Source organism: Rhinoraja longicauda, chromosome 10 (assembly GCF_053455715.1).
Source record: "Rhinoraja longicauda isolate Sanriku21f chromosome 10, sRhiLon1.1, whole genome shotgun sequence".
In the NCBI taxonomy this organism is placed as follows: domain Eukaryota; kingdom Metazoa; phylum Chordata; class Chondrichthyes; order Rajiformes; family Arhynchobatidae; genus Rhinoraja; species Rhinoraja longicauda.
The window spans coordinates 17846527-17862604 of NC_135962.1; the positions used below are offsets into that span (position 1 = coordinate 17846527).

Below are 16078 nucleotides of genomic sequence, written 5' to 3' on the forward strand. Positions count from 1 at the left end.
CTGATTATATCATCCTGTAACTGAAGACTACCCTCCTCACTATCAACAACACCACAAATTTTCCTGGGATCCACAGACTTAATAAATAACCTCACCTCCACTTACACATCCAAGTCATTATTATATCTATAATAATAAACAGTAAGTGTCTCAGCACTGATCATTGAGTACACAGCTGGTCACCTGTTTCCAAACACAAAACCACATTCCACCATCACACTCTCTCTCTCCTTTTAACAAGCTAATTTTGGATCCAATTTGCCAGATTGTTTTATATTCTTGTGGTCTCTAACCTTTTGGACCAGCCTTCCAAAGGGGACCTTGCCAAAGGTTTGATTGAAGTCCATGCAAGCCTCATCAACAATATTGCTCTCATCTATATATTTAGTCACCTTTTAAAAAAAACACATTTTAAAAATTAGTCAGACGGGATCCACCACTAACAAATCTATGCTGACAAACCTTGATCAATTCTTGGCTTCCCAAATAGAGTAATCCTACCCTTCAGAATGTTTTCCTCCCATAATTTCCCTCCCACTGATGTTAGATTCACTGTCCTGCTATTACCTACAATTAACTGCCCTGCAATCACCCTGCTGCCCTTCTAATCACTTGTAAATGTGTAAAGTAGTGAGTTAGCGTGGGGCGAGGTGCTAAAATATCAACCTTTTTAGTTTATTGTATTGTCACGTGTGCCGAGGTACAGTAAAAAGGCTTTTGTTGTATGCTAACCAGTCAATGGAACGACTATACATGATTACACTCAAGCCGTCCACAGTATACAGATACATGATAAAGATAATAACATTTATTCTCTTCTTCTTCTTATTATTATTATTATTATTATTATTATTATTATCATCTTATTGCAAGATAAAGTCCAGTAAAGTCTGACTAAAGATAGTCCGAGGATCTTCATTGAGGTAGATAGTAGTTCTGGACCGCTCTCCAGTTTTGGCAGGATGGTTCGGTTGCCTGATAACAGCTGGGAAGAAATTGTTTCTGAATCCAGAGTTATGCGTTTTCACACTTCTGTGCCTCTTGCTCGATGGGAGGGGGGAGAAGCACTTCATTCTGTGCAGTCATGAGATGCTCCATAGGAAGGCTGACTAACAAGTGCAGATTAAGAAGCTGCTGGCTGAGCCTCAGTGGGAACCTACAGCAAGTCAGCAAGCGTGACAGGTATTTCACATATATTAAAGGCAAAATCTAGAATTTTACCCTCACTTTCCAGTATCATCTTCAGACCTGAAAAGCAAATATTCTGGGTTAAGATATGTTGGAGTTCCATTCTGCAACAGCTGGTAGAGCCGCTACCTCAGTGCCAGAGACCCAGGTTCGATCCTGACCTTGGAAGCTATCTCCGTGGAGTTTGCACATTCGCCATGTCTGTCTGGGCTTCTTCTGGGTACTATAGTTTCCTCCCACATTCCAAAGACATGCAAGTCTGTTGGCATATTGTAAAATTGCCCATGGTGTGCACGGAGTGGGTGCGAAAGTGGGATAAGGTGAAACTAGTGAGAACGGCTCATCATCATATCATATATATACAGCCGGAAACAGGCCTTTTCGGCCCTCCAAGTCCGTGCCGCCCAGTGATCCCCGCACATTAACACTATCCTACACCCACTAGGGACAATTTTTACATTTACCCAGCCAATTAACCTACATACCTGTACGTCTTTGGAGTGTGGGAGGAAACCGAAGATCTCGGAGAAAACCCACGCAGGTCACGGGGAGAACGTACAAACTCCTTACAGTGCAGCATCCGTAGTCAGGATCGAACCCGAGTCTCCGGCGCTGCATTCGCTGTAAAGCAGCAACTCTACCGCTGCGCTACCGTGCTGCCATCATGGACTCGATGGCCAAAGGCTCTGTTTCCATGCTGCATCTCTAGACTAAACTAAGGCGAGATGAACTTCCACCCAATGCCAACTGCACAACACCCTATTCAACAACTTAAAACAGAATCATCCCAGGTGAAAAAGGTTAGAAAACTAACACACTGATGCAATTGTAAAGATAGCCCATCAACGCCTCAACTTCCTGAGAAGATTGCAGAGATTTGGTATGTCAGAGAGGATTCTCTTGAACTTCTACAGGTGTACAGTGGTGAGTATATTGACTGGTTGCATCACAGTCTGGTTCAGCAACTTGAATGCCCAGGAACAAAGAAGACTGCAAGAAGTGGTGAACACTGCCCAGTCCATCACGGGTTCCGACCTCTACACCATCGAAGGGATTTACAGGAATCGCTGCCTCAAAAATACAGCCACAATCATTTGAGACCCACATAACACCGGCCACACACTCATTTCACCCCTACCATTGGAAAGAAGGTACAGGAGCCTGAAAACTGCAACATTCAGGTTTCGGATCAGTTTCTTCCCTACAGCCATCAGACTATTAAAAACTACAACCTCCATTAAGTTTTGAACTAACTAGACTATTATTGTTGTTTGTTTTTTATGTGTACGTATGTGTGCGCTTACATATGTGTTATGTGTGTGCATACATATGTGTGTACACATATATATATGTGCTTGTACATACGTATTTGCATATCTATTTGTGTGTGTACATGTGTGTAAGAGTGTGTGTACATGTGTGTTGTGTGCGAATATGTGTAAATACACCGATCAGCCAAAACATTATGATCACTGACAGGTGAAGTGAATAACATTGGTTATCTTGTTACAATGGCACCTGTTAAGGGGTGGGATATATTAGGCAGCAAGTGAACAGTCAGTTCTTGAAGTTGATGTGTTGGATACAGGAGAAATGGGTAGGAGTAAAGACCCGAGTGACTTTGACAAGGGCCAAATTGTTATGGCCAGATGACTGGGTCAGAGCATCTCCGAAACGGCAAGGCTTGTGGGGTGCTCCCAGTCAGCAGTGGTACCTATGAAAGTGGTCTGAGGAGGGGCAAACCACAAACCGGCAACAGCGTGTTGGGCGCCCAAGGCTCATCGATGCGCGAGGGCAATGAAGGCTATCCTGTCTGGTCCAAACCGACTGTGGGAAGACAACAAGCTAGTGGAAGGAGCATGATGCTCTGGGCAATGTTCTGCTGGAAAACCCTGGCTCCAGCCAGTCATATGGACGTCAAGGGGGGGGGTTGAGGGAGGATAAGGGGGGTTGAGGGAGGATAAGGGGGGTTGAGGGAGGATAAGGGGGGTTGAGGGAGGATAAGGGGGGTTGAGGGAGGATAAAGGGGGTTGAGGGAGGATAAAGGGGGTTGAGGGAGGATAAGGGGGGTTGAGGGAGGATAAGGGGGGTTGAGGGAGGATAAGGGGGGTTGAGGGAGGATAAGGGCGGTTGAGGGAGGATAAGGGGGTTGAGGGAGGATAAGGGGGGTTGAGGGAGGATAAAGGGGGTTGAGGGAGGATAAGGGGGTTGAGGGAGGATAAGGGGGGTTGAGGGAGGATAAGGGGGGTTGAGGGAGGATAAGGGGGTTGAGGGAGGATAAGGGGGTTGAGGGAGGATAAGGGGGGTTGAGGGAGGATAAGGGGGATGGAGTGGGGGAGGTGAATGGGGAGGTGAAGGTGAGGGGAGGGGAGGAGGGGTGGAGGGAGGGGGAGCAGAGGGGGGGGGAGCAGAGGGGAAGGGGATAGGAGAGGGGGGGAGAAGTGGGTGCTGCACCAATGCAGGAGAGGTTTGGGCCCAACGGGTCCACTTGGTCGAGTTAGTCCTAAAATTGCTTGCTCAAACCCAATTGTGAGCCAATAGCAAGATATTTATCATCTGGCCTTGCATTAGTCAAAAGATTGTCAGCATGATAAAAAATATTTAACCACATTGACAAATAAACTATTTGGTTTATCAGTGTCTAAAGTGCATACAATCAAATAATTTTATTATGGATCCGAGGCATAAACTGCCTTGTAATTGAATTCAGTTCACTTGAATTCTGTTTAGAATATAGTTGAATGGACTTGGATCAACAATTGTTCATTGTTTATGACATTCGTATTGTATTCTTGCATAGGATTATAATGTACAAGTAAAGAGCATTAAAATAGGAAGTAAAATCAGTAAAATATGAAGCTGGACCTTCTCCAGCTGGTTCGGGTTCTTGCCAACTATTATAACATTTTATTTGATGACAAATAATATCTATTGCCAGGTGAACATATTTTCCTACAAACTGCACTAGTGGCTTACCACCTCAGAAATGAAATTAACCAGCCCACCTCGAGATATATTTTACATCCCTAGTGCAATTAATCAAAAGTCTAAAAATTCCCTGCAACTCGGCCCAAATCATTTTAAAAGTGTGCGCAAACAACAGCAAAGAATAAATCAGAAGCTAATACGGTTAAATCTGTCTTCCATTTGTTAGCAAGTTAAATTGGCTAAGGTAATCTTCCTTCCACATTCCCTGGTTTGATCATCATTTTGAATATATATTATTCAGAGGTTTAGCTGCTAACTATATTTTTACCCCATTTGAAATAAATTCATTTTATCAGATTTGGAAGTATTCTGACAAATCACATTCCTTTTTTTTTAAGCTCGTCATACATCGTTGCCATGAACAGACTTCAATTATTTCAATTAGTATTGCAACAACCAGTCACGTTCCCTGGCTCCCAATCAAAATACAACACCCCACATATTGTAACAATAAATTCGGTCTAGACTGCTTAACTGGACATTGCAGAAGAAAAATTTAGCAAACTGATTCAGAGCATGAACCATTGTACTTGACCATTTACACACAATTGTGCAGATGTTTATTATTATTATTCATATTAATATTCTGCCCAAATCCTGAATCATAGTAATGATAAGAGGTTGTATCATTACCAAAACCATTTGCCGTATTATGCTTCTAAAGAGAGAACACAGTTCTCTCCTCAACCCCCCTTCTCCTCCCTCAACACCCCCCACAGTTTAGGGCAGAAATCCCAGAGATACTGTTAGAGAGTCAAGGCTCCTCCACAGACTGCACTATGTTGCAGCTTGGACACCCAAATAGTTTTTTAATCCTGAATGTAAAAGGTTTTGCATTGGAGGGAAAAATGCAACGCCAAAGAGACAAAATCAGCAATGTCTGTAAACCTGTGTGTTGGGCTTCATACCCATGATTAATTTATTTATTTTGGTATTAGCTGTCATTCCTTGGATCTTCACCCCAGCTTTCTTTAATACCAAACAAAGATTTGAAGGATTTATATTAGATGCACCAGTGCATGGAGAAATAAAATGTGCGTTTTCAGTTATTTCAAATCATTCTGAAAATAGCTAATCCACGCAAAAGGATATAAAATTATGTGGTGTGCTTCAAAGCCAAACAAACAAATCCACTGCACCTCATCACCATAAGAAACAAAGAATGAAGTAAGTGCCTTAGTACAGTGCAGATTCCTCATTAAATGGGATCTGGCAACTTCCATTCATGTATCAAATAGGAACTGCACTTGGTGACCAAATACAATTTCAAGGAAAGGAATATCAAAGATAATAGAACTATGTTTATCTACTGAGCTGACTATATCCTAAACTTTGTCCTATGTAGGTGTTTCACCATTTAACTGAGTGTACTCAGATGGCAGTGAAGGGCACCAAGCCTTCTTTTTACAAGAGAACTATTATACAAATGCAAGCTGCTTTTTCTTTTTTCAGTGGGGTTGAGAGAGAAATGGGGGCAGCTGGTGGAAAGAGATATTGGTTGTGCGAATGAAAGTTCTTCTTTGGCTTTGCCACTCCCTGTAAATACAGTGAGGAGCTTATTTAAATGAATATGGAATAATTTCAGATAACTCAAAGTCCGTTATTAAGTTTGACTATTTTCCAGATGAAGATTACACAGTGACAAATTTCCTATCGACAAAGAGCAAGAACAATTATATGCACCTAAATGGCAGCATTAGTGTGACAAAACAAAGAAAGTCATACAGCACGGAAACAGGCTCTTTGGCCCAACTTGTCCATGGTAACCAAGACATCCCATTTATGCTAGTCCGCTCGACCTATGTTTGGCCTCAAAACCTTTCCGATCCATGTATCTGTCCAAATGTTTTTCTTTTAATGTTGTGACAGTACCTGCCTCAACTACCTCCTCTGGCAGCTAGTTCCATATACTCACCACCATCTGTGTGAAAAAAAATCCCCTTCAGTTCCCATAAAATCTTTCCCCCTCTCACCTTAAATGTATCTCCTCTTGATTGCCCTACTCTAGGTAAAAGACTCTGTGTTCACCCTAAGTATCTACCTCATGATTTTATACACCAATAAAAGATTTTCTTTGCACTCTTTCCAGCTTAACAACAGCCTTCCTGCAGCAGGCTGTCCAAAGCTCAACACAGTACTCCTCGCCAATGCCTTGTACAACTTTAACTGTAACATCCCAACTTCTATATTCAATACCCTGATTGATGAAGGGGCTGAACCTGTCTCACAAGTTCAGAATATTTACATTCCATTTTTGTCATGAATGGCAAACGACAAAACAGGAGGTTAGACCAACAGCATCTGACCTCTGACTTTCCCATCTCCCTGCATTGAGGCACAACTGGCAGCAGAAGGCAAGAACATTTCAGGCCAATTTCACATCAAGTTGCAGAAAATGACATTCAGGCAAATGACCAAATCGATCAGTTTCAAGTAAGCTTTTTAAAAAGGGAGAGATTTCCTGTGCTCAGAACCTTGGCAGGTCGAGCCACCTCCTTCAAAATTGGGAAATCTTGGAAGGATGGAGGATTCAGAAATGGCGAAGAGCAAAGCATTAAATTAAAAACAAAAATAATGTAGAGTATAAAATGTAACCCCAGTGTTCAACCAGAAGCCACTGTAGGTTAGTGAGCACAGAGATAATGTCCAGATAGACAGAAAATGCTGGAGTAACTCAGCAGGACAGGCAGCATCTCTGGATAGAAAGAATAAGACAGAGATAAGGAAGGGTATGAAAATGAGACAAAGGGGATGGAGATCAAGGAAAATGTAGAATAGATCATTGCTAGCTTGGAGAAGGTAACGACAAAGCCAAGAGATAAAATGTAAACGAGGACAGTCAGACTAGTCGGGGAACTGGGAAGGGGGAGGGATGGAGAGAGAGAGAGAGAGAAGGCAAGAGTTGCTTGAAGTTAGAGAAGTCAATACTCATTCCGCTGGAGTATAAGCTGCCCAAGGAGAAATTGGTGCTGTTCCTCCAATTTGCGCTGGGCATCATTCTGACAATGGAGGAGGCCCAGGACAAAAAGGTCAGTGTGGGAATGGGAGGGGGAGTTAAAGTGTTTAGCAACCGGGAGATCAGGTAAGTTTAGGCAGACTGTCCAGATTTGCGTTGTGTAATTAGGGTAATGCACAACACAAATATTCACAAATTCTAATGAATACAGGTCATTCTGGTGACCAACATGCTGAATCACAAAATTAATTGTGCATATGTAAATTTCAAAAATTTCCTTGATATTAATGGAAGAAATTTAAAGGAGTGTAATTTCAAATTTTCCAACGACAAGAAATGGGAGTTTTGACAAACAAATTACCGAATGTGATTTATGGAGAAACCACAATTGGCATGTTGCTTTTCTGCTTTCGTGCTCACTCTTTAATATGTAAATTTTGTAAGCAGTCGGAGTGCTAAAGATCTTTCGAGGTCACATTAAAATTAGATTCAACTTAAGAAATTGCCCCAGGCTCTCACTGTCCTACTCATGGACTGACAGCAAGAATAATGTGTGTTCCCTACAAATTCCGTACAATATAAAAATGGGCGGGCTGCTTCATTGACAATGTATTTGGCTTTAACATTATAATAATAATAATAATAATGTATTTTATTTATATAGCGCTTTTCATATACTCAAAGACGCTTTACAGAGATTTAGAGAACATAGGGAAATGAATAAATAGATAAATAAGTAAATAAATAAACGAACAGAGAAAGGAGACAGAAGGTGAGGTGACCTTCAGTGGTTGAAGGCAGTACTGAACAGGTGAGACTTCAGCGATGTTTTGAATGTGGTGAGTGTGGAGGAGTCTCTAACGTTTTGGGGTAGTGAGTTCCATAGGGTGGGAGCAGCGATGGAGAAAGCCCTGTCCCCCCAGGATCTGAGTTTGGTCCGGATGTGGGGGGGATAGGAGATTGGCAGCAGCAGAGCGGAGGGTGCAGGTGGGAGTGTGCCTGTGGAGGAGGTCGGTCAGGTAGGATGGGGCCAGGTTATGGAGGGCTTTGTAGGTTATGAGGAGGATTTTGTACTGGATATCTACTTAGTTCAGATTTTGGTTTAAAAAAAGCGCTACATTAATCCCAAGGCTGTGATAACACATTCCTGACCACCATCATTTGTAATGGATATCAAAAGGTAGCACAATAAACTGGGATCACTATTAAAATATGTCATTCTACTTAACTCAAAGATAGGGCAAAATGGAGAATCATATTAAACTGATGTAAATTTTGTCATATTCCATTCATATACATATTATCATATTCCTTTTCTTTCCACTCTGTACCGTTTTACAACACAATCTCGAACAGCATTGAGTCCTTGCTGGACATTGTTTCCATGGCGCCTGTCCCTTTCTATTTTTTAAGTTAGTTTTGTGTGAATAGTACCAGGCTGATTATATGTGGCGGTATCATAGCTGACCTCATCTTTAATCTGGTATTTGCATGTGTGTATTTCAGACTCGTACTCCAGTCTCAGCTAGTGCTGAAGTCTTAGATATTGAAGATAGACACAAAATGAAGTAACTCAGCGGGATAGGGAGTATTTCTGGAGAGAAGGAATGGGTGACGTTTCGGGTTGAGACCATTCTTCGGACTACATTCAAGTCTTTGGCTTAGACTGCTTTTGCAAGATTGCTGATGATCCAAAACTAGTGAAAAAATTAATCGAAAAGGTGGTACAAAAAGTCATCAAAAGGAGAATAGACATGTCGGTTTAAAAAAAAGATGAAGTATAATGTCAGAAAAGAATATAACAAATGCATAGTCTTTAAATGCAAAGACATTGGTAGGTCATTGTATATAGATGAATCTGTGTTCTGCTACTAATCATGCAGAAATTTAACATGTGTTACAGTAAGCAAGTGGGATGGCAAATAGCAAGATTGCTTTGAGCACAAATTAGTGGGATAAAGAGTTTGCATGCATATAGTGTGGAATTTCAATTTCCTAAACATACACTCATCTTGGAGATAATGCATGATGGATTCAACAGATACAGAATCATAATCAATTCAATGGTTATAGAGATAGTGGGATGTCAAATCATGTACATACATCAATTTTGAAGAATGATTGACAATTATATTGATAAATATAATACTCTGACTGAGATAAACAAATGTTCAGACGTGTTTTCGTCAACAGGAAAGTCCAGAACTGAGATTCATTGTTTCTGGATGAGGGGACAGGCATTATGGAATGAGATAATAAGAAATTTCTCAACTAATGAGTGCAATTTTTTTTTTGGTTGAATCAAAGTATCATATGGCACAGAAACAGGCCTTTCAACCTACAAATGAGTGCCAACTATCAACATGCATGCACACTCAGCGTATTCCCATTTTTAATATTCTTCACACATTCTCATCAATACTCCCAGATTCCAACACTCGCACTCAGAGAAATTTATAATGGCTAATTAACCTACCACCCTGCAGGTCTTTGAGTTGTGAAAGTGCACTGGAACACAGAGGAAACTCACGCAGTCACAGGGAGAAAGTGCAAACTCCACACAATCAGCACCCAAGGTCAGGATTGAACCATGTCTCTTGCACAAGTGAGGCAATGGCACTGCCAGCTGTGCCATTGTGCCACTCACCAGCAGAACATGAATGCTCAAACAAAGGGGACTATACAGATGCTCCTCTACTTTCAATGCTTCGACTTACGATATTTCGACTTTACGATGGTGCAAAAGCTGGACAATGGCAGCGAGCCGCAGCTCGCTTCCGGCCACGTGATCAGGTGTATTAAATGCATGAGTGATGTAATTAGATATAATTAGATGTAATTAGATATTAAACTCATAGGATTAGTTATGATCTTACTGAAGGGCTGAAAACACAAGTGGTCAGAAGCTACTACCAATGAGTTGCCAGAAGGATCAGTATTTCTTATGTTTTATGTATGACTTGAGAATTTCATAATACAAAGCAGAAGACTACAGATGAGGAAACGGAAGTCTGTATTTCAGTTCCCACCCCTCCCAGTTAAAAAAAATTATAGTCAGTTGCTCAACCTAACAGAACTTAGACTCCATCAACTAATGTGTAACAATCCATGTTTATTTTGGACCTACTCCAACCCCGAGATTTATATGAGCTACCTGAAGTATGATCACAGTAACGATCACATCAAATCTTTTCTCTCTCCTTCTTAATTGGACTAAAACGAGAAAAGAAATATACAGGGCCATGAGGAATGGCAACAGAGTAGGTTTAAATGAATGTTAAGTTTAAAAAGATGCATGTTGTGTCGCGTGTTTCACTGTTTGAGTAATCCAGTATAATCGCTGAACCTATTATATACTTTCAGAAAAGTTACATATCCCACTATTATTGGAATCACCCTGCCCTCTAGAGTCATCTCAGTCTGGTCTAGACAAGGATGGTTCCTTTTTCATCCATTTGGTGCAATTTGTTTCATCATTTTCTGCAGCTTCAATCCACAATATTTAAACTCAGAAACAACTGATTTAGAATTGCAATTAGAAAGGCCGCCAGCTTCACTGACATTGGGATTCAATTCTTCAGACGAGCATGTAAAAAAAAAAAAAATCTCTGAACTTTGAAACTATTTGAACCCGGCAGCTGGAAAGCTTATTGACTTACTGTAAAAAGGTGAATAAAATCCATCAAGGGATGATGTGGATGAATTGAAGAATGTCTGGCTTCAGGGAGAATTGTCATGTTATATGAACATTCTTCTGCCAAAATTCTACTGGCATGTGCATCAAAGAATGCAGAGCCTGATCTTTGCCTGCATTTCAATTGTGATTTATAACCTAATTAGAAAAGGTAACTGTGTTGACCAGTGCAACCAAATTGTTTATTCTGTGGATACAAATCTAACTGTAAGAACAATAAAAAATAAGGCTTTGCATGCCTATGAAGTTTTTCCATGCCCTCCGGATGTCCAGAAGCACTTTAGTATCAATAAAATAGACTTTGAAATAAAAACAGAAAATGCTGGAAATGCTCAACAGGTCAGAGAGCATCTGTGGGGAGATAAATAGAATTAACACTTCAGGTCAATGGCCTTTCATTAGAACTGTAAAAAGTTAGAGTCTTGTTTTCATTTGCAGAGAAAGGGAGGGATGGGGAGAACAAAGGGGATATTTGTAAGAATGAAAACCAAGGGACCGAGTAATACGAGTGATTGTGGTGCTGCATGCAAGAGGGTGATGCAGCCTTGTTAATTACAGCTGATCTGTCAGGAGAAGTTTTAAACAAAAGATGTAAACAGAAGGAAAACAATGAGAATAGATAGCAAAAATCAAACTATGCTGAAACATGGATACAAAATACTGCAGTTACTAGAAATTAAAACAAAAAGAATGCCGAAAACACTCAGCAGATTGGGCAGCGTCCACGGAGAGAAAAAACCCCAAAATAACACACGGGTAGCATAAAATGGATGAAGGGTCTTGTCCCAAAACATCAATTGCCCATTTCCTTTCACAGAAGCTGGCAGACTCGCCATGTTCCTCCAGCTGCTTTCTCCTTTTTTTTGGCTACAGATTCCAGCACCTGCAGTCACTTGTGTCTCCGTTGGCGGCAGCGGGAGACTCAGCTGCAGCGGGAGCCTCAGCGGCAGTGGGGTCTCGTGGTCGATGAGCTTGACGGGGGGGGTGGGGGGGATGGGAAGACAATGGGGACCCGGCGTGGGGGGACCGCCATGAGGGACAGTGGGAGAACGAAGGGGGACCCTATGTGGGGGAGGGGGCACTCTAGCTTAAGAATCCTCTACCCAGGCGCGAAATCTGTGTTTGTTTATTTGTTTGTTCATTTGAAGACGCTGTGCAGACGGCAGCCAGCCAACAGTGACTTGTCTTTTTCTTTTTGTTTTCACTTTTAATTTGAAGGTTTTGTGTCCCTTGTGTGTTGTGACTGTAACCAATTTCCCGCCGGGGATGAATAAAGTTTTATCATATCGTATTGTTTAATAAATTAGCCACTGATCTGAAATATGAATTTTGTTTTTATATCCACACCTGACCTGCTAGGCATTTCCAATATTTTCTGCCTGGCTGACCCCGTAGAGAAGGGAGAAACACTGCTCAGAAGGGAACTTTTGGAAGGAACTGCAGATGCTGGTTTATACCGAAGATAGACACAAAGTACGAGTAACTCAGCGGGTCAGTCAGCATCTCTGGAAAAAAAGGATGGCTGACGTTCGGGTCAGAACCCTTCTTCAGACGTAGATGACTGAAACGTCACCCATCCTTTTTCTCCAGAGATGCTGCCAGCCCTGCTGAGTTACTCCAACACTTTGCATCTATCATCTACAAGGAAAGTATTTTTTCCCTTTGACATTTGTGTGGTTGGGTTGAAAGAAGCATGAGTGCTCCTCCACAATTCACGGGTCTTAGGTTTCACCCATCACACTCCCCCCAGTACATTCTCAATAGCCATATATTTATCTTGGGCCAAAATACTGCATCATGAAGAATTTGCTGCCAGATGATAGTGAAACCAGTGATTAGTTAAATGAAAGTGGTGCAACCTTAGTCAAAAACTCAATGCATAGTTAAATGTTTGCATCCAAAGAGAGTCATCATTCGTGCAATAAGAGTGATGTTTTCCTATCATTGAAGTGGATTGAGTAATTTGGGTTGTATTTTGTGTCAACACAAAGTAAACAAACCACAGAAAAGGTTATGCAGTCATTTCAACTTCAAGCATCTTTTTTAGTAACGTGATAAGCAATTAATTACCCAGTAACCCTCTCCGGAATTAAAAAAAAAAATCAAGTGTTAAAATCCAATCTTTCAGGCAATGAATTGATATGAAATATATCTTTATAAAATGTAAGTTTCACAACTTTGTGCTCTTTTTCGGTGCATCTCTAAAATCAAAGTTTCTATCACCTTGTTGCCATATATAACTGATTTGGGGCCAGAATATCCTATCATAACGATCAAACCAATCATGAAAAAAATGTAAATAGCAAATTATATCTTAACATTGAAAATTCCATCAGGAGTTGGATCTTCAGAAAATAACTGCTTCCCACTTGTGCTTGTTCCATGATGTACTTTTGTTCACACAGTAAAAACAATTAATTTCACCTGTTCATGACGCCAGGCAGTTTAGACTGATGAACAAAAAACAATAACTGCAACTCAGACTAAGTGGTGAAATATAGAAACAAGGAACTGCAGATGTTGATTTACAACAAAAAAAAGACAACATGCTGGAATAATTCTGGGTCAGGCAACATCTCTGGAGAATAGACTGATTATGGGGCAGAGGGTAGGTGGAGAAGAGCTGGACGAGAGGAGGTGGTAGGACAAAGCCTGGCAGCTAAAAAGTAAAAACAGGCGAGGAATATTTTGGATAGGTAGATAATTGGATAAAGGTCAAAGGTGAAAATGCAGAATGTGAGACAAAAGGTTTGACGAGTTGCAAATTGTGATGCTAGAGGAAGAAATTTAGGTGGACGGGGTGGGGGAGGGGAAGGAGAGAAGTAATCTTTCATCCCCACCCCCACCCCCTTACAATCAGTCCGAAGAAGAGTTCCGACCTGAAACCTCACAACCCGACCCAGAACATTCAGGTTCTCCAGAGATGCTGCCTGGTCCGCTGATTACTCCAGCACTTTGTATGAAACATCCTCATCTAAATTTGAAAGGGAAATCAAACAGTGTAATTTCAAACCATTGTCCAGAGAATCTATGAATGATAGGAGAATTGTTGATCTAATGCCAGGAATGAACAGATTTGATTATTACGTAGCTATTAATACCCAGTTTACATCACAGAATGATTTCCACCCCTCTGAAAACGCCAGAAATAGAAATTGGGCGTTTTAAATCCCATTAAAAGCATAATATTTCCCTATAGTCTGCCCCCTCCCCCCTGAAGTTTACATTTTAAAAGTCCATTTAACATCTGAAAAATTACTCCCTGCATTATTTTAATGTGTACATCGGAATTTGGCAAACAAACAGAATGTTGCTTCGTTGAGGACTCTTGCCAGACATCAAACATTTGTGTTTTTCCTGCTCGCTGCCTTGTACAATTGACACACAGTTATTCCAGGACGACAGAGTAACTAGCTGTCAAGCAGCAAAGAAGATTAGGGATCTTTAACTCAGGAGGATGGATTGTTTGTTAACTTCCCATAGCGTGCAGTCCGTCCTCCCACGCCACAGATCTTGGAGTAGACAGACGTCCGAGACCAACATATAACCACACTATTGTGCAACTCTTTTAATTAAAAGATTACAATTCCAATCATTGCTCATAAGGAGGAACTGGAGAATCTTCGGAACTGCACCGAGAACAGCCATGTGACAGAAGCAGTTGACGGGTCTGACAATCACAATACGTACCGATGTAATGCCGTGTAAAAACAATTACAAGGAAATTGACATTGTAAACAAAAAATCGACAAGTAGCATAAATCTAGGGTGGTTATTACCGGCTGAAAGTTTTATACACAGGACACACTGTGAACGGATCACACTGCCACCGTTACATGTCACCCACGAAACAGATGTAATGTGCAAGTTGCAATCATTCAACGCAGAAACAAGGAACTGTACACGCTGGTTTACAAAAAAGGGCACATTTAAGTTTTATTTTTCCCCTTGTTGATTTAACACGCTTCAAGTCTACCACATGTTTCACTAACACGTTGAAAGACCAATGTGCAGCATGGCCCATTCATGACGAACTAGTTTTAAAGTTAGTTTCCGGCGTTTACTATTTTCAACACATATTTGATTGATGCGTCAACGTAAAGATTGCACACTTTTGAAACTAAACCTGCAGAGACATCCGGAACGGGACGTATTTTTAAAGTTGTGTTTGCTTTTGACAGACTGTGCCGTTTGGTGGCGTTATCCTCCAGCAACATGCACTTTCAGGTGAGAACATTGACAGCCAGGTAATTTAAATCTGCCTCCACCGTGGCATGGTCCTTTAACTCAAATACTGTCATCTGTGACATTGCATGGATCGTGCAACGTTTAAAGTGAGCAGGTTCACACTAAAAAGAGCGATAACAAAACCAAAGTTACTCACCTTTGCAGACTCCTGTCGCCGGCCCTCGGTCTAGTCCGGAGCTGCTGTCCCCGTCCTCCCCTTCCTCAGTCACACACCACAGACCCGTGTCACACTTGCCCAGGTCGGTGTCCGGCTGGCCGCACGTGTCCCCCTTCTGCCTGGCGCACAGTGAGCAGCAGCCGCAGGCATCCAGCACCTTGGCGGCCGGGCAGGCTGGCGGCTCCAAGCACCGCTCCAGGCTGCACGGCTGGCAGTCGCGTGTCCGCCCGCTCGCCTCTCGCCAGCAACCCGACCACAGCAAGCAGACCGCCAGCAACCCGGCGCCGTCGCACCGCACCCGCAGCATGACAACTCCAGCAAGAGGCACACGCAGTTTGCAAACAAACTTTCCAAAGATGATGCCTCGAAACAGCAAGAGGACTCCCCTGGCTGCTGCCTTAACACTTCACAAGTTGCCCCTGGTGCTCCAACATCAGTTCAACTCACAACCCTTTTTTGTTGGTGGTTTTTGCCCTTTGCAATAGAAGAATTCTCACGCGTGTTTCCCCCTTTGCATTGGAGCTTATTGTTAAGTTGCTGCGCCGATCCGCAGCTTAGTTTGAGCAGCAGAGCCGTGAGTGAAGCAGATTGCAAATGCGCTTCTCATGTTGCTCCTCCTCGCCCTGGCCGCTGCCTGGAGCTCGCGCCGCGCCGCGCTGATTGAGCCCCGGGCCCGTGACGCGCGCTTGGTTGACCCTCCCCCCCTCCTCCCCTCCCTCGCTCCCTCCCCGTGCTCGCGCCCGCCCGCCGCCCGGGCAGGCACCCGGCCAGTTGCAGGTCGCGCCTGCTGGCGACCCGCTATTAAACCCTGCACTCTGAGCAATGGGGGTTGCAGCCCGGCATTAAA

General features: G+C 42.3%; 1 protein-coding gene across 2 annotated transcripts in view; it reads right to left on the reverse strand.

Annotated features, from left to right (window-relative positions):
• The window catches only part of LOC144597239 (cysteine-rich motor neuron 1 protein), a 191129-nt gene extending 175326 nt beyond the window's left edge, over positions 1-15803 (reverse strand). For both annotated transcript variants that reach the window (XM_078406298.1, XM_078406297.1), the window contains exon 1: positions 15211-15803. In XM_078406298.1, coding sequence (XP_078262424.1) covers positions 15211-15538 — 328 coding nt within the window. In that variant the 5' untranslated portion in view covers positions 15539-15803. The remainder of the gene's footprint in view (positions 1-15210) is intronic.
• Positions 15804-16078: the final 275 nt, after the last annotated feature.